The sequence below is a fragment of the Sciurus vulgaris genome (assembly GCF_902686455.1).
Source record: "Sciurus vulgaris genome assembly, chromosome: 1".
Lineage (NCBI taxonomy): Eukaryota > Metazoa > Chordata > Mammalia > Rodentia > Sciuridae > Sciurus > Sciurus vulgaris.
Genome location: NC_136461.1, coordinates 13190183 through 13212817, shown reverse-complemented (window position 1 = coordinate 13212817; position 22635 = coordinate 13190183). Strand labels below are relative to the sequence as shown.

General features: G+C 57.7%; 2 protein-coding genes across 5 annotated transcripts; one reads left to right on the top strand and one right to left on the bottom strand.

Annotated features, from left to right (window-relative positions):
• Positions 1-1758: 1758 nt before the first annotated feature.
• SLC66A1 (solute carrier family 66 member 1) lies at positions 1759-15459 on the bottom strand. 4 transcript variants are annotated; one of them, XM_079147202.1, is made up of 9 exons: positions 15322-15459; positions 14825-14933; positions 11875-11965; positions 11556-11799; positions 6337-6466; positions 5618-5705; positions 4606-4748; positions 4413-4505; positions 2877-3891 (listed from the first exon to the last, which is right to left on the bottom strand). In XM_079147202.1, the coding sequence occupies exons 4-9, from the start codon at positions 11717-11719 to the stop codon at positions 3496-3498; spliced, it is 1014 nt and encodes a 337-aa protein (XP_079003328.1). In that variant the 5' UTR covers positions 11720-11799; positions 11875-11965; positions 14825-14933; positions 15322-15459; the 3' UTR covers positions 2877-3495. The 4 variants fall into 4 exon arrangements, with proteins under 4 accessions (XP_079003330.1, XP_079003328.1, XP_079003327.1 ...); XM_079147204.1 differs by lacking the exons at positions 14825-14933; positions 15322-15459 and adding an exon at positions 1759-2476 and having other exon boundaries at positions 3706-3891; positions 11875-11950; XM_079147201.1 differs by lacking the exon at positions 11875-11965.
• Positions 15460-15566: 107 nt separating this feature from the next.
• Positions 15567-22130, top strand: AKR7A2 (aldo-keto reductase family 7 member A2). Its single transcript, XM_079147192.1, has 7 exons — positions 15567-15906; positions 17797-17984; positions 18157-18261; positions 19735-19831; positions 20041-20140; positions 20681-20810; positions 21400-22130. Exons 1-7 carry the CDS (start codon positions 15582-15584, stop codon positions 21559-21561), a joined length of 1107 nt encoding a protein of 368 aa, XP_079003318.1. The 5' UTR covers positions 15567-15581; the 3' UTR covers positions 21562-22130.
• Positions 22131-22635: the final 505 nt, after the last annotated feature.

Sequence of the window (22635 nt, the reverse complement as noted above, 5' to 3'; positions counted from 1 at the left end):
AGTGAATGAAGCCCCCAAGGTAGAGGAGGGTCAGGTCTGAGGAGCTGTCGTCCAGCGCTCATCACACAGGACACCCCAGGGGCAGGGGCCGCACCTCCCCCGTTAGACTGGAGCTTCCTGAGGGAAGGAGCCACAGCTCTCAGAGAACTGGATGCCCGAAAGCGAGAGCTCCCATCAGCCCAGGCACCGCCCAGGGGAAGGGACAGACACTCCCACCAGACCGGGGCTCCTGGAGTCAGGGGCTGGTGGTCTCAGTTTTCTCCCCTGCCCAGCTCTGGTCTGGCCTGCCCTGGGTTCATGCTGCTACCCTGAGCACTGCGTCTTCAGGATGACCGGTGCCACCTGGCCCCAGGTGAGTGGCATGGAGCCAGGACCCAGCCCCAGAGGGAGCCAGATGTCAAGCTGGCACAGGGTTCCTGAAGTAGGCTTCGGCTGTGGCCAGCAGTGACCAGGGACACCCTCCCTTGTGGTCCAGAGACTCATGGAAAGGCTGCTTGGGATGGAAGGAGGGACGGAGCCCAGCAGGGTACGGCTGTACGGCACGGGCATGCCCAGGACCCCCGCCAGGGAGGGAGCGACCCTCCCCCAGGCCTCAGCTCTAGCGGGTGAAGGACGCCATCAAGCCCGAGGGCCCAGCGTGTCAAACGGGCCGCTTAGGCAAGTCGCAACTCCTCTTGTGATCTAAAGTGGCCATCATAATCAGAGGGGTCGTGGCACGGACGGGGGACTGTGAGGACAACATTGAGGGACACGGGCCGGCCAGCACTGGGCACGTGCTCAGAAGACACACAGCACCTTGAAGATGGGGCTGGGGACGCTGGCCATACCTGCCTCGCTGCCCACCTGACCCCAATCCCCCCTCACTCTCTCCAGCCATAGAGACTCCCCAACCAAACCCTCCTCACCCACGAGCTCCCTGCACACGCCCTGTCCCTGGTCCTGGTCTTCGTTCAGGAAGGCTTGGGTAAGTGGGAGCAGCCAGGCCCTGTCCCTCCTCCTGGAATTGGCCTCCGGCTGGCCTCAGCTGGGGGCCGGTGCGGAGGGGACGCCTGTAAGCCCGGCTGCTCCAGAGGCCCAGGTGGGAGGGTGTGAGTTCAAGCCCTTGCTGCAAAATAAAAAGCAGGAGGGCCGCAGCTGGGTGATAAAGCGCCCCTGCTCAAACCCTAAGCCCAGTCCTCTGCGGAGCCCCGCCCAGCCTTACTTCCCCAGTCCCGTGGCACACTGCCACTGGTCACAGTTCGTACCACCAGGGCCCGGCCACTGTCTTCCTCCTGGAGGGCAGGAACCGCAGCCCAGGCCTGGCAGGGCGGCCTGGTGGAGGCTGCCTGCAGCCCAGCCCCTCTTCCACGCGAGCGGCGTGGGGAGACTGAAAGGAAAGCCCACCAGGAGGCCCGGAGCCCCGGCTTCCTGGACTTAGGACAAGGTACGTGGGGCTGAGACCCGGTCAAGCCGCCGGCCCCTCTCACCCGGGGCACCCACGGGCTGACCAATGGTAAGGGGCCTCGGAACGATGCCAGGAAACAAACTGACGCAGGGCCCAGGGAGTGGCGCCAGGCGGGCAGCCGTGCCCACCTCGCTGTCCTCCCCTCCTGCCTGTCACCTCCTCCAGGAAGCCTCCTGTCTCCAGGGAGACCTGTCCCTCTTTTCCAACTAAAATCACCCAGGCTAACCTCTGCGGAGCAATTTCTACATGCCAGAGTTTGGAGCTAAACTCCATTTAATCTTAAAAGGACTTAGGGAGAGGTGGCATCGTCGGAGCTAAACCCTATTCTGCTTCTTCCTGAGCACCAGGCACAGGACCCCCCTGGGGTGTCATTCTGGCTCCTGTGACCCACACTGGGTGGGGTGTGTCACAGAGAGGGCACCAAGATGGAGGTCAAAGAAACCAGGGGCCCTGGGAGGCTGGGCCGGGGCTGTGGGCAGACGAGTCCTCCCCTCTGGCTCTCTCACACCGGCCACCATGTTCCCCAGGGCAGCCCAGACCCCTGGACCTTGGGAGGGAGCAACGGAAACAGGCGGTGCTGGGAGTAGCGTTTACTAGGTGGTCTCGAGGCACCCGGGCAGACCGGGTGCACCTGCAGCTGTGGCCCCGGGACGGCCAGCAGGATGAGGTAGTGGGTGGAGGGCGAGGCACTGTCCTCTGAGGCCCTGGGCTCTCTGCTGCGGCCCCTCCCTCGAAGCTCCCTGGGACAGCTGCCTTGGACCCAGGGTGGGCGGGTCAGCCCTGGGGACCGTCCTGCTTCCGGGCAAGTCAGTCAATCTGGTGGGGAGGCAGTTGGGCCAGGAATTCTAGGCCTCCCACAGGCTGTCACCAAGGCCCAATCCAGGGCGGCGGCAGCACCACTGCTCACACGTCTCCCCTCCTGGGCTGGCTCCTGGAGGTCCCTGTCCTCCCGGGGTGCAGTCAGCTGGGGAGGAGGGGCTCCTGCTCGGGGGAGGTGGTGTTGTTCCGGTACATCAGGAACTGGATGGAGATCTGCGGCCACGTTAAGGCTGACCGAGCGGACCGGGCTGGACCTGCCTCCCTCGGGAGCTGCCTCCCACGTCCCTCCCTCTCGCAGGTGAGGGGCCAGGCGCGACCTCCCCACCCTGGCTCTCGCTGTACCCTGCCCCCTGCATGCTGTCCCGGATCCTTGTGCCCAACTACACTCCACTGGTCTTCAAGTCCAGCCAAGTCCTTCCTCAGGCAGCCTCGCCTGACCCCAGCCCAGGACCGGCTGTTCTCCCAGCCTACAGCATCGTGGGGTACACCCTGTAGCTGGGTCACTTTGGGCCACTAGAGCTTCAATTCTTTTCTTTTTTATTTTTTTGCGGTACTGGGGAATCGAACTCAGGGCCTTGTGCTTGCGAGGCGAGCACTCTACCAGCTGAGCTACCTCCCAGCCCAATTCTTTTCTTATCACATCCTGCAGGGACTCAGCAAATGTTAGAACAAGGTCCATGTTTCCCTTCTCCCAATAAGACCCAAGTAATGTCCTGTCCTGCCATGTAGCAAACATTTGCTGAGCACATGCTGGGTGCCAAGTCACGTGGGGAGGGCTTTCCGTTATGTGACATGATCACCCATTATCCTGCTAACTCGGACGAAGACATGGAAGCACAGGCTGATGGGGTGCCCTGTGTCACACAGCTAGGAAGGAGTGGAGGAGGCAGGATTTGAGCCCCGGGTCTTCTGATGCTCATTTTTGTGGGGCTCCACGTTCCAGCTCCCACTCCCTGGATGGAGCCCCTCTTTTCTATTCCTCAGGCCCTTTGCACAAGCTGTGCCTAACCAACCTCTCCCTCAGGCCAGCTTAAATGATCCGTCTGCAGACCTCCGCTTCCTCTCAGAACTGGGGAGTCCCGAGGAAATACTCTCCTGCTCTCTTTCTCCGCAGCACTTGGTATCCCTACGAGGAAGTACCTAGCTGACAATTCTGTGTCCTGACTCCCCACTGACTGTCAGGGTCACCAGGCGAGGGCCATTCTGTTCTTGCTCATTGATGAACCTGGTGCCTAGGTGGATGGGCAGATGGATGGGTGGGTGGAGGAATGGATGGAGGGAGGGGTGGATGGGTGGACTGAGGTGGGGGTGGGCGCCAGCTTGCCCAGGTAGGTGGATAAAGGGTGGGAGGGATGGCTAGCTGGCTGGGTGGAGAGACAAATGCAGAAGCTGTCATAGGCAGAAGCTGTGCCACCCAGCCTGCCCCGGCCCTCGAAGGATATGACAGTGTCGAGCAGCAGCACGCCCAGGCTGCCCACAAGCCAGGGCAGGTGGTGCAGCACGTAGCTGCCCTTGCTCTGGCCGACCTCGGGGTTCTTGAGCAGCACGCTCAGCCCATACGACGTGTTCCCCAGCATGACCAGCGCGAACAGTGAGTAGGAGATGCCCTGGGTCGACCTCCGTAGGAACTGGGGGCGAAGGGGCGGGTTAGGGACATCCAAGACGGCGTCTGTCGCCCTGGACTGTAACTGTCCATGTGTCTGTCGACCCTCTATCATAACACTGAGCTGGTTTTTCACTGTGCCCAGCACCCAACTTGCGCCTGGCATACAGACCAGCCTCTCCAGGGCCAGCTGCCTGACCCAGCCTCCACCCCCGTGACAGCTGGCCCCCCGACGCCCACTCTCCAGCCCTGCAGACTCCCGTGCCCTGCCAGCTTCCCATCCTGTCCTCACCTTCTCCCCTCGGCTGAGCTCAGCCACTCCCCCTCCCGTGACCCCCAACTGCCCTGAGACACACGCAGGTCTCATGCATTCCTCAATGGCAGCCCTCCCCACACCCATTTTCCAGAAGCAGAAACTGAAGCACAGAGAGTTGAAGGAACTCGCCAAGCCAACAGTGAGGCTGGTCCCAGACAGTCTGGATAACAAGCCCTGCACCAGGCTACTGCTTAACCCAGAGAGCTCGCAACCCGCCCCTCGAAGCTCACGTTGGTGTGGATCTGAGGCAGCCTGGACAGCAGGTAGAGCACACTGGAGACAGAGCCGATGACGAAGCCCACGATCTCCTGTTTTGTGAAGGGCTGGGGGGCGGGAGAGAGTGCTCAGTGGCCGGTGGGGGCTGCAGTGCAGAGAGATCCCTCCCAGAGGGGATCCCCAGCCCCCCACTAACCTGCGCCTCACCTTGCTGCCCGGCTCCACAGACAGGAGTGTCCGCCCCCGGAAGCCCTCCCTCGGGGCAGCCACTGGGCTGGTGCTGCTCAGCAGGGGCATGGTACACACGGTCCCCAAGAGGAACAGGAGCACAGAATTGATGGGGGCAGATACTGGTCATGAGGAGGAGAGAAGCCAAGGTTAGGGATCAGAGTGGCAAAGAAGACTGGGACTGGAGACCTGGCCTTGCCCCTAAGCTTTTAGATGCAGTGCCTCGGACAAGTGACCTAACCTCTCTGAGGTTTTTTTGGTTTGTTGTTTTGACGCTGGGGATTGAATCCAGCGGTACTTTCCCACTGAACTATCCCCAGTCCTTCTTACTTTTTATTTTCAGACAGGAGCTCGTTAAATCGCTCAGGGCCTCACTAAATTGGTGAGGCTGGCCTCAAGCTTGCAATCTTCCTGCCTCAGACTCTTTCTTTTTTTAAAAGAATTTAACAAAAGCTTTATTTTATTCATTTGTTTTTATGTGGTGCTGAGGATCAAACCCAGGGTCTCACCCGAGCTAGGCAAGTGCTCTGCCACTGAGCTACAGCCCCAGCCTGCCTCAGCCTCTCGAGTTGCTGGGATTACAAGCTGTACCACTGTGACGACAGTACCCTTCTCGAGGTGGACAAGGAGGGACGAGCTGTTCCCTCCCAGGGGCCTCCACGGTCCTGCCAGCCCTCAGGCTGACCTTGTCTGTTCACCCTCCAAGTCCTGCTGGGCAGACGCAGCCTGTGTGACATGTCCTCATTTCCCACCTCTGAGGCCAGGGACACAGAGGAGGAGCAAGGCCATGTTTGCTGAACGAGAATTCAGTGGAGTGACCTCCCTGCGTCTGGGCCCGTATGTGTCCATGCCCTGACCTTCCATCTTGGCCGACTGAGGTTCCGGCTTTTGGCTAAGGCCGCGTGGGGTCAGTCTCACCACCTGCGTGGGAAGCCCGCTTCCTCCCCTCTTCCAGGCCCTCTCGGCTGCCAGCGGACCTCCTGGCACTCACGGGGAGAGGGCCGCTTCTTGAACTTGTAATGGAAGTACAGCGTCAGCATCATCAGATCGGCCAGAACGTAATACACGGCTGTGTAGGTCTGCAAGACAAGGGGCAGGGCGCGCGCTGGCTGCGGGCCCTGAGACTGCCGCATCCCAGCGGGCCACCTGACTGTCACTTCCCCTCCCGGACCTGTGTCCTCCCCAGGGAAGAAAGAACCACAGGTCCTACCCTGGCACATAGGATCAGGTGGGCCGTGGGCCCCGCCAAGCATCCAGCCCCAGCAGCTGCCAAGGATCCATGGCCAGCGCTAAGTCAGCTCAAAACAGGACTCTGGTCATGCGATGCCTCTGGGTTAGCCTGACACGGGAGCAGTGGAGGCTTTATGGCCCCCTCAGGAGGACACTGTCTTCCTGAGATTCCAGCTCTGCCTGGCCACAGGAGCGGAGGCCACCTGGGTTCCCAAAAACTTCATTTCCTCAAGGGTTCCACACCCTGAAAACCCAAGGGCTAGCCTCTCAGGAGCCAAATGTCCCAGAGGTTTGGTGAACTCACACTGCAGAGGGGGAAGCTGAGGCCCAGAGGCGGGCGGTGACTTGCCCCCGTCACACAGCGTGACAAGCACGAGGCTCTCTCTAGATGTGGTCAGGGTCCTGGAGACTGGACCCCCTTTTTCGGCTGCCCCCAAGGCCTCTCCTTAGCTGCTCCACCCTGCCTGAGGACCCACCCACCTGCAGGGGCAGCTGGTCAGCCAGGAAGGAGCCGATGAGGTTGCAGGAGTCTCCGCCGATCCAGCCGAGGAGGAACCACAGGGACAGGGCCTGGTCCATGTTGCCTGTCTTGCAGGCCTTGATGTACTGGCTGTGGAAGAAGAGGACACACAGTTCAGAGGCCGGGGGCTGCGAAGCCCCCTCAGAGGGCCAGTGAGGGAAACTCCCCAGAAGAAGTGACCACAGTCCAGGGAGGAGGGGGCAGCGATGGCCAGGAGCCCATGCTTCCTGTGGGCAGGAGCGGCGGGAGGTGTTGCTCTCAGGGGCCTCCACCACACCCTGGGGCCCCTGGGGACTCAGATCTACCGAGGGTCCTAAGTTTGTGTCGGGCCAAAGAACAACTTCATAGGTTCCCTGGCAGCACTTTGTTTTTTAATCAGGATGGGGGTGCCGGAAGCAAGGCGGCCATGGCGGCAGGGCCCAAGACCCCGGAGCGCTTGATGACAGATGACAGGTTCGGCCGTCCTCAGAGGGCCAGCGAGGGTTGCAGGCCGGGATCCTGTCACTCTGCAGCAAACGTCCCAGGTTTTTGCTTCCCTGGGTGTTTTCCCAAAGGTCCCCAGTGCTGGAACCCTTTTCTGGAACTGTGGTCAGTGGTAGTATGAGCCTGAATCCCACGTGAGCCAGTGCTGCCCGGGCCACAGGGCTCGGAGCGCTTGCATACTGACCCCTTCAGACCTCACAGCCCCCAGGAAGGCAGGTCTGTCATGATCCTCCCCGCGGGGGACTGAGGAGCTGATGTCCTGGCTCGGATCCAGACCCCACAGAGCATCTGCCGCTCCAACTTCCCTTCCCTCCCGCCCTCCCCTTCCAGTGAGGGATGGACCCCGGGCCTCCCACATGCTGGGCAAGGCCCTGTCTCTGAGCAGCACCCTCAGGACCTCAAAGACCTGACTCATCTGCAAAGAGGAAGAAAGGACCCGATGGCAAAGGAGGGAGAGGAGGCTGGGGGCTGCTCGTGGTCCAGCACGCGCTGGCCCTGGGTCCACCCGCAGCCCCGGAAGGAAAGGGAAGGAAGAAGCTGAAGGGCATCTCGCCCCACCCACCGCCCAGGCCAGGCCCTTCCCGCACCCTCCGCGTCCTGACCAAGGGTCCCACCCAAAGCCCTGCTCCACCCGCACCCTCCATGTCCTGACCAAGGGTCCAACCCAAAGCCCTGCTCCACCCGCACCCTCTGCGCGTCCTGACCAAGGGTCCCACCGAGCCTTGTGCCCACAGAGCCGGCCTTCCTCTCAGATCTTTCTAGAACTCTCATCATGCCAAAGCCAGTCGGCCATCCACTCTAGTCCTCGGTAAGGACCACACCCTCTGGCACCTGCCCTGCGACCCCAGGAGGCCCCACCCCACCCAGCCTGGCCCTCCCTTCCTCCCCGCTCATCCCGATGGCCCTGCTTCAGGGCCCAGACAGCCTCCTCCCCTGGCTTCCCCCCAGGAGCCCAGCAGCTTCTTCTCCTCCCTCTGGTGACGCCGACAACCCCACCCCTCCTGGACCCACCTTCCTGAGGGCAGGGACAGCGCCTCAGGCTCCTCCTAAGATGCTCTGACTTGACTCGTCTCATAAATCACAGGAGAGTGACTTTGTCCATCCAGGGGACCCAGAGTTCTAGGGAATAACTAGGGGGCAGCGGCCCTTCCGCTGTCACTTGGGGCTCCCTCCGCAGCTCCAACCCCCTCACTGGTTAATCAATCAGGCCCAGGCAGGAAGCAGAAGCCTCAGGAGCGCCTCAGACAGTCTCCCCAGGACAGGGAGCCTCCCCAGCCTCCATCAGTCACCAGCCCTGTGCAGGGTGCCTCCTGTGGCCCCCACCCACCCTCACTGCTCACTGAGCTTCCGCAGCCTCCCAAGCTCCGGTCTCTCCCACCCTTCTTCCCTGTCACTCCCAGATTGTCTTTTCAAGGGCGCCAGAATGGATGCTCTGCAGAGGTAAAGATGCATCCATCTGGCTACTCATGTCACAGTTCATTGACACCCGGAGCAGGCAATTCAGCAGAAGCCAGCCTCGAACAGGGCACTGGGACAATTCAACCAGGAAGGGACAGTCCTTTCAACACACAATGCTGGGACCGCCGGATATCCACATGCAAAAGAATGAAGAGGGGCCCCTACCTCACGCCACATACAAAGCATCACACCAACCGACCAGACATCTACATGTACGTTACATCTAGGAAACTCGTAGAATAAAAGGACCAATGTCTGTTACCTGGGTTAGATACGACACCAAAAGAAAAAGAACACACAGAGTGGGGTGGGGAGATGGCTCAGCTGGTAGAGTGCTCACCTCACAAGCACGAGGCTCTGGGTTCGATCCCCAGCACCGCCAAAAAAAAAAGAACACATAAAAGGACTGAAGGGGTCAATACACAAGCGCTCCAAGCCCTGTGGCCCGGGCAGCACTGGCTCACGTGGGATTCGGGCTCATACTACCACCTGACCACAGTTCTAGAAAAGAACACATAAAAAAAAAAGGACACCATCAGAAAGCTCTGCACACCTACAAGGACAGCTATGATAAAAAGACCAAGGTCCCAGGAGGACTTGGAGGAAGGGGGTTCCTGTATACCGCTGGTGGAAAGGTCAAATGCACAGACCATTTGAAAAGTAGTCCAGCAAGTCCTCAAAAGACTAAACCAAGTTAGGCTGGCCACGGTGACACACACCTGTAAACCCAGTGACTCAGGAGGCAAAGGCAGGAGGATCACAAGTTCAAGGCCAGCCTCAGCAACTCAGCAAGGCCCTAAGCAACTTAGCAAGACCCTGTCTCTAAATAAATAATAAAAAGGACTAGGGATGTGGCCCAGCACAGTACCAACCCTCGCCCCCCACAAAAAAAAGATTAAACAGAGTTACCCTTTGACTCAGCAATTCTAATCCTTGGGAAATATTCAAGAGAAGTAAAAACATAAATCCTCACTAACACTTGTACGTGGACATATATACAACATGAACCACGGTGACTAAAAAAGAGCAATGATGCCAACGTCCATCGATGGATGAAAGCAAGAACAAAATGTGGTACATACAGAGAATGGAATATTATTCAGCCATAAAAAGCACTGAAGTACTGACACATAGTACAACATGGACAACTAACCTTCCTTTCTTCTGTCTTTCCTTCCCTCTCTTGCTCTCTCCTTTACCTCTCTCCTTCCAATTGAACCCAGAATACTTTTACCACTGAGCCACATCCCCAGCCGTTTTTGTTTTTTATTCTGAGACAGCTCACTAAATTACTTAGGGCCTTGCTAATTTTCTGAGACTGGTCTTGAACTTGATCCTCCTGCTCTTGGCTTTCCAGTTACTGAAATTGAGACTGCAGGTGTATATCATTGTGCCCCTCTCTCTCCCTCTGAGACAGGGTCCAGTTATGTTGCCCAAGCTGGCCTTGAATTCCTGGGTTCATGTGATCCTCCTGCCTCAGCCTCCCAAGCAGGTGGACAACAGGTAGGTACCATTGCACGAGCAACATGGATGAACCTTGAAGATCTTATATGAAGTGAAAGAAGCTAGAGCCAGAAGTCACATACGGTATGATTCCGTTTAAGTCAATGATGAAATGTCCAGACCAGGCAAATCTACAGAGATGGAGAAAGGAGACGGGTGCCCACCAGGACAGAGGGTTAGGGGAAAGCAGAAGTGACTGCTGACGGGTGTAAGTTTGTTTTGGGGTGATGACAATGTTCTAAAGTGAATTATAATAGTTACACAACTTGGGATCTACTGAAATCACTGATTTATACATTAAAATGGGTTAGCTGTACCATAAGTGAATTCTTTTTTTTTTTTTTTTTTTAGTTGCAGATGGACACAATGTCTTTATTTTATTTATTTATTTATTTATTTATTTATTTTTGGGTGCTGGGGATCGAACCCAGGGCCTTGTGCTTACAAGGTAAGCACTATATCTTTATTTTACTTACTTATATGGTGCTGAGAATCAAACCCAGTGCCCCACACATGCAAGACAAGCACTCTACCACTGAGCCACAACCTGCCCATGAATTCCCTCTTAATAAAGCTATTAAAACCATGTCAAGCCCCTGACTAAACCATTATCTTTGTCCCTCACAATAAAACCCAGGGCCTCACGCATACCAAACACGCTCTACCACTGAGCCAAGAGCTTCCTTTCTTCCTTCCTTCCTTCCTTTCTTCCTCCCTCCTTCCCTTCCCTCCCTCCTTTCTTTCTAATATTTTTTGTTGTCCATGGACCTTTATTTAATTTACTTATTTATATGCAGTGCTGAGACTCGAACCCAGTGCCCCACACATGCCAGGCAAGTGCTCTACCACTGAGCCACAACCCAGCCCAAGAGCATGTTCCTTAACACTGGAGAACAGACCTCAGGTGGCGGCTCCCTAGCTGACCTCCTTGACCTCCCCATGCTGTCCAGCCAGCGCCGTGGCACTGTCCCCTCTCTGCACCTGCTGATCCCTGGTGGCGCTCCCTCCCGCGCTCCAGTTCTGCCCCGTCGACGGCTCCTGGCTGAGGGCGACCTCCAGGCCCTTTCTGACCACAGCCCCTCCTGCCTCTGCAGACTGGGGAGGCGCCCTCTCCGCGGCTCCGAGTAGTGAGACGACAGTGCATGAGAAGGCCCGAGTGCATGTGATCCTCACAGCAGCCCCAGAGTGGCAACCTGTCCCCATTTCACAGATGAGGAGGTGGACACGGAGCAGCGGTGTGGCCTCCCGGTGGGTGGCAGAGCTGAGTGCGGGCACTCCTGACCCCTGTGGTCAGGCACTGTGTCCTTGGACCCCCATACAGCAGTGGTCACACTATAGCTCCACCCCCAGATTGTCCAAGCTCTGAGGTCAGGAGCCTGCTTGCTGCCTCCAGCCCTCCCACCTTCCCAGCTGTGCCACCCAGGGCCAGTTCCTTAACCTCCCTGGGTTTCAGGTCCTTCATCTGTCAAATTGGGAAAGCAGCTACCTCTGTCACAGGGTTATTAGGAGAACCAGATGAGGTAAAAACACGTCCAGCCCCTGGAGAGAGCAGGTGCTCAGTAAACTATACAGATGTTACCTGTCTCCATCAGAACTGCCCAGCATGAGGCCAGCCTACGCGGGGCTCCGCAGCCCCTACAGAGCTGGCTGGAGGAGGGGAAGGGAAGGGGTACACCTGGCCTGGAGCCAGCAGAGCCACTGTCCCTGCCCTGCTCTGCCACCAGGGACTACTCACGGGAAGGTGGATGCTGCAAAGCAGAAAATGGAGATCAAGCCCAGGCCCACGCTGGCCTCGTCCCAGGCATCCTGGGCACACTCGCCGAACACATCCCATATCCACTGGCTGGATCCATTGGGGCAGTTAGAGAAGTTGCCAGGGCCCAGTTTCCTCCGGATCATGGCTGCAGGGGGAGGGCCCCAGCCCGCGAGGGCGGCGTGGGAGAGGAGGTGCAGGCGTGCAGAGCAGGCGAGGGTTGGTTCTACAGGGAGAAACAGAGGAGGCCTCAGGGGTGGAAGGCCAGCTCCTGTCCACGGTCACCCCGACCTCCGCTCACCTGGGCCCAACCACCTGCCCTGGCCTGAGCCCCGGAACCAGAGGAGGAGGAAGACGCAGTCCTCACCCACGGGATGGGATGCAAGGGGCCTCTGGGGACATAGATCAAATCAAGTTCTGACAGCCACAAACACGCTGGGAGTGTAGGGTCTGCGGTGGGGACGGCGTGTCCACACCCCAGCTGTCCCACTGTAACGCTGTCAGTGTGGGCCAGGCCCCGGCCTCTCGGGCCTCGGCCCTCTCACCTGACAGTGGGGTAATGACAGGGCCTGTCCCGTGCGGCTGCTGTGTTTCAGCAAGTTCATAGGAAAAGCACGTGGAAGCGGGCCCCAGCGTCAGCTTTCATTATGACCCATGAACATTTGGGTGGGTTCGGGTTTTTGTTTTCATCATAAATCTCTCGAGGAGGGTCCGTGAGCCAGGCCTGTTAAGTTCATGTTCTCATTGGAAGGACGGCTGTCTATGCATTGACCAGATGAGAACGAGGAAAAGGTGACCCGAGTGGCCCAGGTGGCTGGGGTACAAATGCAGAATGCTCGGGCCTGTGTCCCCCCGAGGGGCGCCCGTGGCCCATGGGAATTGACAGCCACCTCCCAAGCCGGAACATGGCTGGTGCAGGGGCAAATAAGAAGGGCCCTCCCAGGACCTGGGCTCCTGGGACAGATGGAGCCATCGCTGCCTGTGTGCTAACCTACAGAGGGGAGAGGAAGCAGGGTCTGCTCGGGGCCACCTGCATCCACGACAGTCACCACGGTTCTGACCAGCGGGCTCTGTGCCAGGTGCCTGTCCTGCCCTAGTGCCTTTGGTGCTCAACTTGACTTGAGGGAGCAGGGACAATAGATCCAGGAGGGACCTGAAACCAGCGCAGGGTGGTGACCCGCCAGGGTCACCTGGACAGGAAGCAAAGGAGCTAAGCCCAGGGCCAAGACCCAAGGCCCTGCTTGCAGCCACCACGCCACGCTGCTTCAGATGCTTCTGTCCCTGCTTGTGCAGAACCTCCTGTGGTCTGGCAGTGCTGTGGCTTCTGGCAGAAGAGAAACCTGGCTTCCCCTTTTCTCGCTGTGCCAAGAGGGGGTTTCCTCACCCAAGCTGGGGGTGTGCTCCAGCCCCCTTGGTTCCCACTTGTGCCGGGGGCCTTGGGCTCCTCAGAAAGCAACGCCTGGCCGGACTCAGGGAAATGCTGAGGCCGGAGGATCAGGGAGTGTTAGGGAGGGAAAGGAAGCGAGTCAGCTCCTTTTCTCAGGAAGCTGAGGTTCTCAGCCCAGAAGTGACTAGCTAGGCTCAGAAGCCCTGGCTCTGAGGGCAAGGGCATCCCAGGCCACTGCCTGCCCCGCTCATTGCAGTGTCTCCAGGGCCAGGCACAGGGAGGAGAAAGGCTCCTCCTGGGTCTCAGTGGCTACCTTTGATGAAGCACATACCTGATGTGCGTCTCTGGACCCGAAAGGTCACCCCAGTGAACACCCGGTCCAAGTAAGAACTGCACCTCTGCGATGGACCCGAAAGGTCACCCCAATGAACACTCGGTCCAAGTAAGAACTGCACCTCTGCGATGCCAAACGCTTTTCAAATCCACCCCTTCTGTTCCCCAGCCAGCCTCCCTGTCCGACTGCCTCCCGCCTCCTCTCATGACACCGCTACAGTGTATCACGTCAGCACACCCCTGACTGGGTAGGGAACACTGTCCCCATTTTACAGATGTGCTGAGTGGCCTTGGGCAAGTGAGTAAGTCTGCCTGAGCCCAGCTATAAAACAGGGCTAATGGCACTCTATCCTAGGGGTGGCTGTGCTGACGAAATGCACATAACCCTCACAGCTCACGACCAATCTAACAGATGCTAGTGTCTGTTTTGAACACGAGAGTCCAGTATCTTGCCACCCTGGGGCCTCTTGCTCATTCCCTCCTTTCACCAGATTAGGGAGGAAATGGAGTGGATGGGGATTCTGGGTTCATGCAGGAAGGACCCTCCTCCCAGCTTCTTAAAGAACTTTGGTGCACACGAGGCACTGTGAGAAAGGATGGGCTGGAGAGAATCTCTAGTCCCACCTAAACCCTCTCCCTGATCCCAAGGGCAGCCAGGGAGATGGTTTCCCACCAAAGCAAAACAGGTGTCCACCATGACATACAAGTTGGAGTCCAAATTCCTTGAGAGCAAGGCCCCAAGATACCCCTAGAACTGCCCTCCTAACTTTATCTCCTGCTCCAGGTCTTCAGAGTCATTTCAGGGTCCCAGTCATCTTCACATGCTTTCTCTTCCCCTAGTAAGGCCCTTATCAGCCTTGAAGGCCTGGCAAAGACATATATGACCCAGTTCTGAAGCGCCCTATCCAAGAGCCTCAGCAAGAGGTAGCCAGACAGGACCTGCTGTCTCCTCCCCCGTCATGGGCCACACACGAAGAAGGCTTAATCACACTCCTCAGCAACCACAGGTCTTTACACACGCTCTTGCCCCTCACCCTGGTGGTATACTTCCTGTTCTCAGGGTCTATTATACCAGCTGCGTGGCAAAGGTTCAGTAAACGTTGCCAGAGAGAGAGGAAACAGGAGAGAGGAAAAGAGAATCAGAAAGGAGGAGAAAGAGAAAAAAAGAAAGAAAAGTCATAGATAAAGGAAAAGGGAAGAAGACAAAAATTCTGACCTTAGAAGGCCTAGGATTTAGAAGAAGCTACCTGCCTGTTGCCTGCAGGGTTAAATGAGATAACCCAGACTAAGCCGTGAGGATGGTGCCTGGCACAGGGCAAATACTGGATAGGAACATTTAGGGAGAGCCATTCGTCTGCTCTTGCTGCATCCCACTCCGGGGACCCGGGCACACGATAGCCTTCAGTAAACTGAATGGACAAGACCCTGGCCAGTCCTTGCCTATCTAAATCTACACCTCCCCAGCACACACTTGGAAACTTGTCCCAAGCCTGGTGGGGAGGGGCCGAGCTGGGCTCCCCTCCCTGCATACCTGGGCAGAATGTGGCGTGGAGCGTCCTGGCTTGAGGATTCCACCCACTCCAAGCCTCCGCAGCGGCGGTCACAACTCCTTCCTGGTGACTCAGGCTGGCGCGGGCCGTCTGTTTAGAAGGATAATGACAGGGCGGCCGCTGGGGCCAGCGCCGCGAGGCCCCCTCGCCCGGCCCGCCAGGGGGAAAACAAAGCCATCGAAAGCCAGGGGACCCGCTGACCGGCGCCAGCAGGTGAAAAGAGGACCCGGACCTCAAACCCTGGCCAGGCCAGCCCGAGAAGCCGTGCTGATCGCCCCTGAGGTGGGGGCGACCGGGGACCCCCGAGGGCTACCCAGTGCCGGCCAGGTGTCTCGCCCCAGGCTCTCGCGCCCTAGGAGGGGACAGAAGCCCGGGACCGTGCAGAAGCTGGAGTAAGAGGCTGGAAAGACGTGGCACAAAGCACCAAGAGTCCCGACCCCCAGCCTTGGGGTCCGCTGCCAGCCCCCAGTCATCTTACCACGTCGAGATCCGCCGCGGGACCAGGCTTCTGGGTTTGGTCCCCGTCTGGGTCAGCTGACAGAGCGCTGTGGCCAGGCCCCGGGAGCCGCGCGGCTCCGCCTCTCACGCCGCGCACTTGGCAGACGGTCCCTGGAGGCGTCGCGGCGCAGCGTGCGTGCGCCGGAAAGCCCCGCGCGCCTTGTCCTCGCTCCCTTACCTCAACGCTCCTCCCACGTCGTGGGCGGGGCCCGCGGGGTCCCCGCGCGCAGGCGCAGTCCCATGCTGCACGCCTTGTCTCGAGCCGCGGCCCGCGCCGCGGTGCTCAGTGCGCGTCGTTTGGATCGGTCGGGAGCTCTCACTGTCATCATGTCCCGACCGCCGCCGTCGCCTCGGGCTGCCTCGGGCGCCCGGGTCCGGCCTGCCACGGTTCTGGGCACCATGGAGATGGGGCGCCGCATGGACGCGCCCGCCAGTGCCACGGCAGTGCGCGCCTTCCTGGAGCGCGGCCACACCGAGCTGGACACGGCCTTCATGTACAGCGACGGCCAGTCTGAGAGCATCCTGGGCGGCCTGGGGCTCGGGCTGGGCGGCGGCGACTGCCGAGGTAACAGTCGCGCCTGACCTTGCCCTGCCGGGTGCAGAGCTGATCCTCTCTTCCCCTAGCGGTGCCCTGGCCGCAGTGGTTATCCACGCCCACCTCACGGCCTGTGAACTCCAAGGTCCTCAGGCACCTGTAGCTCCAGACAACGGAATGGTGCTTTGCAGTGGCTTCCCTTCCTCTTCTCTGCTAGCTGTAATCTCGGAGACCCCACCTTGTATCCGACGCCCCCCTGCGTCCACCCACTCCCGACCACCCATTTCTCTTCCTGGTCGTTGATCAGTCCCTAAACTTTGTCCTAAGCTCCTGGCAGTGCCTCTGGGGCTCTGGGACAAGGGTAAGCATGCCAAGGGCCCAGCAGAAGAAGTAGGAGTGGTAAGGCTGGGGGTGAGAAGCCTTCTGTGTCTGCACCTTCCAGGCCTTGCCACAGGATTGTAGGTGCCACTGAGGGCTCTCAGAGTCCAGTGGGGCAACTGAAGCAATCTTGGCTCTAGGGGGTGCTGAAGAGAGCACTCTGGGGAGGAGAGCACTCTAGGGGAGAGAGCACTCTGGGGAGGAGAGCACTCTGGGGAGGAGAGCACTCGGGAGGAGAGCACTCTGGGGGAGAGCATTCTGGGGGGAGCACTCTTGGGGAGAGCACTCTGGGGGAAGAGAGCATTCTGGGGGGGAGAGCACTCTGGGGGGGAGAGCATTCTGGGGAGGACGCGGGCGAGGCAGTACGGAGGGCTCAGAACACAACCTGGGTCTTAAAGTGCCAAAGTCCTCAGACCAGACTTGAGGCAAAGTTCACACAAGAATGCCTGAAGGGCTGTGGGCGAAGAAACTGGACTTTCCTCCCATGTCTGGTGTGATCAAAGGCACCCCTCTGGCCTGCTGAGGTGAATTGCCAAGTATGAAAAGTGCAGATCTCTCCACCCCTCAGTCTAGACAGTTGGGATACTTCATAGGGGAAGGAACTGGGCTCAGTTAACTCACTGCCAAGTTGCTTGGACGGCAGAACACTGTTGTTCTCATGGGGATGTTGCCTCTGCAGTGCGTGGGTGGCTGCGTACCGGGCTGAGGGTCTGGAAGGGAGAGGGACTCGACCTTCTCTTCAGTCTCCCTCTCCTTCAGATTGGTTGCTGCCAGGGGCCCACATTCAGGAGCCTGCATCTCGCCTACATTCTTGCAGTGGCCTTTACTGGTCTCCCTGCTTCCAGTCCTGCCCTCTTGAGTTCCTTCTCCATCCTGCCACCAACTAACTCACTGGTTCACACCCAACAAAACGTGGGAATGTTTGAGCCCAGATTCAGTGGGATGGTATCTGAGAGTGGGTCTGTGTGCCTCTGTGCACCCATCTCCTGTCTTGTGTCCCACAACTCCCTGCCCTGGAATTACTAGTCTCATGACTCAGTATTGGAGCTGGGCGGCCTCACATCTGTGTTTTCTTGCCTCCGTGACTTTGTATTCCCAGGCTTGTCCTTTGCCGGCCGAGACTCACTCTTGGGCGTGCCACTTGAGGTCCTCCCCTGGAGAACCCTCTCCTGGATTCCAGGATTGGCCTTGTGCCTCTCCTTGGGTTCCTTTGGCACCACCTGCATTTCTCCTACTGTACTAAGCCATACTGCAGTGACAGTCCCTTGACTGTCTTCTGAAGGGCAGAGGTCAGTGTGCTGGGCCCATCGCTGCACCTCAGTCTGCAGCGCAGGGCCTCGCAGAGCCAGCCATTTGGTGACTAATGATGGTGATTGGAAGGTGAACATTGAGAACTTGGATTCAGGCATCATTTAATACATGATTGTCACCCCCATCTTACAGATTAGGGAATTGAGACTCGAGAACTTACGTAATTCAGCCAGTCACATGTCCCCTAAGTGGCTGTAATAAGTCTTTGAACCATTACGTTCTTCTCCCAAGTGAAAATTGCCACCAAAGCCAACCCCTGGGAAGGAAAGTCACTGAAGCCCGACAGTCTCCGGTCCCAGCTGGAGACATCACTGAAGCGGCTGCAGTGTCCCCGAGTGGACCTCTTCTACCTGCATGCACCTGACCACGGCACCCCCGTGGAGGAGACACTACGTGCCTGCCACCAGCTGCACCAGGAGGTGAGGGTGGCTCTAGAACTCTGGGAGGTGACCTCTGCCCCTCTCCTCTTGGTGCTACCAGAGGAATGGGGCATCCGGTGCGTCCAGAGCAGAGCTGGGGCCACGCCCCACCATCCAGTGCCCCCTTGCCGGCCTCCATCCCGTGCCCTCTGACTGTGTTCTCACCCCACAGGGCAAGTTCGTGGAGCTGGGCCTCTCCAACTATGCCGCCTGGGAGGTGGCTGAGATCTGTACCCTGTGCAGGAGCAACAGCTGGATCCTGCCAACCGTGTACCAGGTAAGGCCTCCTGGGGTGCCGGTCTGCTGCTCCCAGCTTTTCCTCAGCCCTTGGACTGGCCCCTGTGCCCTCTACCTATCAGCCACACCCCTCTCAAAGCCGTGGGTGGCTCCAGGTGCCCTCAGGCCAAGCTCCCCGGCCTGGCCACTGGACACATGCTTGCTTCCTGCTTCCGGGTGCACCTGGCTCTCTCCCTTCCACGCCCCGCTCCCTGGGAGAGGTGCTCGGGTCTCAGGTTACTGTTCCTCTGGGAGCCCTTCCTCATGGCCCCCAGGAGCCTCTGATCTTCAAACCTCACATGTACCCACTGTGATCTTAGAGCCGACCTTTATTGTAATTCTCTTTTGTCTTTTTTGGGGGGAATACTGAGGATTGAACTCAGGGCATGCACCATTGAGCTATATCTGCAGTTCTTTTTGTTTTATTTATTTGTTATTATTTATTTATTTATTTTTAGTACTGGGTATATAAACCAGAGGCTCTTAACCACTGAGCCACATTCTCAGCCCTTTTTATTTTGAGACAGGGTCTCACTAAGTTGCTGAAGCTGGCCTTGAACTTACCATCCTCCTGCCTCAGCCTCCTAAGTCACTGGAATTATAGGTGTCTGCCACTAGCCTCAGATTTTTTCCCTTTTAGTGGTACTGGGGATAAAGCACATTCATTGTGTGTGCTAGGCAGGTGCTCTACCACTAGCTAGTCCCCCTGCCTTTTGTCTATTTTTTAAAAATTTGACTATAATGTCTCTTACAGGCAGGGATTTTACAAACCTGTCAGTGGTCAGAAATCCAGTATCCAGCCTGTGGAATGGGGCCTATAGATACTTGTAGAATGATAAATCAAGGCCAGTTTCTCTTCCCTGAGCCCAGCACTCTCTCTTCACTTCATACCAGCACTAGTGTTTAGAAATAATGTCTGAATGCTGGGCATTCTGGTTCACACTTGCAATCCCAGCTACTCAGGAGGCTGAGGCAGGAGGATCCCAAGTTCAAGGCCAGCCTGGGCAATGTAGCAAGACCCTGTCTCAAAACAAAATAAAATGGGCTAGGGAAATAGCTCAGTGGTAGAGTACTTTCCTACTATGTGTGAGGCTCTGGGTTCAATCTCCAGTATTGGAAAGAAAAAAAAGAGAGAGGAAGGAAGGAAGGAAGGCGGGAAGAAGGGAAGGAGGGAGGGAAGGAGGGAAGGAAGGAAGGAGAGAAAGAAGGGGCAGGGGTGGGAAAGATCCTGGGCTGCGGTGGACTTTAAAAACAAGACTGGTGGCACACACTGCGCTCCAACTACTCTAGACTCAGACAACAGGCGCGCCCAAGCCCTGGAGTTCAAGGCCAGCTCGAGCCACAGAGCAAGACCTGGTCTCTTAAAACAAGCAAACAAACAACAGTTCAAAAAAAAAATTTTTTTTTTTTTAAAGGAAGGCTGGGTCCCTTCCTTGACACACCCACCCTCTCCCGCTGGCCCCTCTCCCTGCAGGGCATGTACAACGCCACCACCCGGCAGGTGGAGACTGAGCTCTTCCCCTGCCTCAGGCACTTTGGATTGAGATTCTATGCCTACAACCCTTTGGCTGGTATGGGCTTGGGGACAGGGCCCTGTGGGGAGGGTGGGCATTCCTGGCCCTGTCTCTGCCTATTCCTGCCCAGGTGGATGCCCAGCCCAGGCCCTGGGAAGTAGAGGGGGCTGTGACAGACGCTGGGTCCCTCCTGCTCCCCAGTCCAGATCCGGGAGGGGTGTCAGCTCTGGGAGGGCGTGGCTGTGTGTGATGCGTGCTTCCTGCAGGGGGCCTGCTGACCGGCAAGTACAAGTATGAGGACAAGGATGGGAAACAGCCCCTGGGCCGCTTCTTTGGGAACAGCTGGGCTGAGACCTACCGGAATCGGTGAGCCGCCTTTCTACATTAGGTTGGGAGGGTGAAGGTCCCTTTGGTCTGAAATGAAGTTCCAGGCTATTTCCTGGGTCAAGGGCTTCCTCATACTTGTGACTTTTAATCCCTATAAGAATGACCAAACCCTCTGCCAGGCTCTATATTTTCTTGGGGCCTCTGTGAGCCATGAGGATCCCAGGGCCACATGGTCTTCCAAGTCAGAGATCTTCCCTGAGGAGCAGCTGCTGAGAAGGAAGGAAAGAACCCCAGATGAAGGCCTAGGAGGCCTGGGGCTGGATCTTGCCCTGTACTAGCTGTGTTGCTTCACTGGGAAAAAGCAAGGCAGGTTGACATGTTCCCAGGAGTAAATATATCAGTGATACCTGGTGAGGTAGCCAACAGCCCAGGTGAAGTAGGAAGCCACTCAGGGAGGACCTGGGCCTTCGTTGCTTTAGACCTTGGGGTGGAGCAGCCACGCTGGTGGGCTCTTTGGCTGTGGCTCCCAGTGTGACACCCAAGGTACTGACTCCTGTGTCACCCTCCCCACCCGCTCAGCTTCTGGAAGGAGCACCACTTCGAGGCCATTGCCCTGGTGGAGAAGGCCCTGCAGGCCACCTATGGCACCAGGGCCCCCAGCATGACCTCGGCCGCCCTGCGGTGGATGTACCACCACTCGCAGCTGCAGGTAACCAGCTGTCCCTGGGGCACAGCTTCTGCCTTTGTAGGGGACCCAGAATTATCTTGAGGTAGTTTCTAAAGTGTGTTTTGTCTTTTCCTCTGGAAACTCTCTTCCTTCCAGTCCCAGTTAGAGGTGAGCACAGCTTTAACTCCGCAACCCCTCAGCCTCTCTCCTCTGGCGGAGCTGGGTTTCCTTCTCCCGGGGCCATGTCTGCCTTGTGAAAATCCCTCTAGCGTTGGCCTCAGGAGTTCATGTCGTCCATGCTCAGTAAACAGGGCCTAAGTGTTCTTCTCCAGGATTTCTCTCTCTCATAACCACATTGAAAATGGAGAAGAGGGGATCTCAGAGACGTTAAATAACGAAGCTGTTGGCCCAGCTGTTGGGTGGCAGACGTACATAGGTCTCTGGACAAGTAGGGGATGGAGAGAAGAGAAGAGGAGGTCTGGAGTTGTGTAGGTGTGACTGTTGAGGGCACCTTGGGCTCTCTCTAGATGTACAGGGTATAAATAAAGATCCCAGATCGTGGCAGGGAGGGAAGTGTGACTGGAGCCACAGAACAGCAGAAGCATGTTGGTCTGGGCTTCTCCCCTCACAGGGCGCCCAGGGGGACGCGGTCATCCTGGGCATGTCCAGCCTGGAGCAGCTGGAGCAGAACCTGGCCGCCACTGAGGAGGGGCCCCTGGAGCCAGCTGTCGTGGACGCCTTTGATCAAGCCTGGCACCTGGTTGCTCACGAGTGTCCCAACTACTTCCGCTAGGCCCTGACATGGCTGGGGGTACCAGAGTCTTTTCTATCACCTCCCTTATTCTTTCACTCTGGCCAGCCTTTGCCTTAAGCTGACTTCGCACGGTCCTTCCTGATTGTCCCGATCCTGCAGTATTTTCTAGGTTCCTGCCCTGCTCCCTGCTGCCTGATGAGGGCATGCTGGAGCCCAGGCCCACACCAGCATTTCCGGTCTCAGCAAAGCAGGCGTCTGGCTGCAGCCCAGGCCTGGGCAGAGCCACAGACTCGTCTCCTGCTGCTCACCAGGAGGAGTTACCCACCTCCTGGGAACCTGAAAAGGGGCTGGCCCCATAGGCTGGGGTCTCCAGAGAGCAAAGGGAGGGTCTCAGGAACATGCTACCCTTGAAGGGTCCCCTCACTTTCTCCGGAATCCAACCCGATCACTCAGTCTTCTACCAGTGATAGAAAAATGGACCATGCACCCCGAAAGGAGATTTCCTCTCATTCAGAATCACCTCACTTGATAGAAACAATAAACTGGGCAAATGCTACCACTGGCATGAACGCTAAGAAGAATAAAGAAGTGTCTCAGGATGCTGCCGACCTCTTTTTTGTTTGTTTCTGAAATGGCACCCTGCAGTGTTGCCCCTGAGGGCCTCACCCTCCTGGGCTCAAGCGATCCTCCCACCCCATCCTCTGGAGCCGCTGGACTACAGGTGTTTGCTCTCTCTCAGTGTCAGCAGTGGCTTTACTCTGGTCTTAGTAAAGCCTCTTGCCAGGTCAGCCCTAGGAGGCTTGGCCTTCACTTTGCACCTCCTGTTGGAGGTGGGGGCACAGGGTATTATAATTTGGATCCGAAATGTCCCCCAAGGCTCATGTGTTGAAGGCTTGGTCCCCAGCTGGTGGTGCTGTTGGTAGCTGGTAGAAACTAGGAGGTGGGACCTAGTTAGAGAAAGGAGGTTGTTGGGCATGTGCCTTTGAATGGTGCTTTGGGACCTGGCCCCTTCCTCTCTTTCTGTTTTATTTCTGGCCTCCCTGAGGACAGCAGCTTTGCTCTGCCACGTGCCCCCCACCTGATGTTCAGCCTAGCTGCAGGCCCAAAGCAATG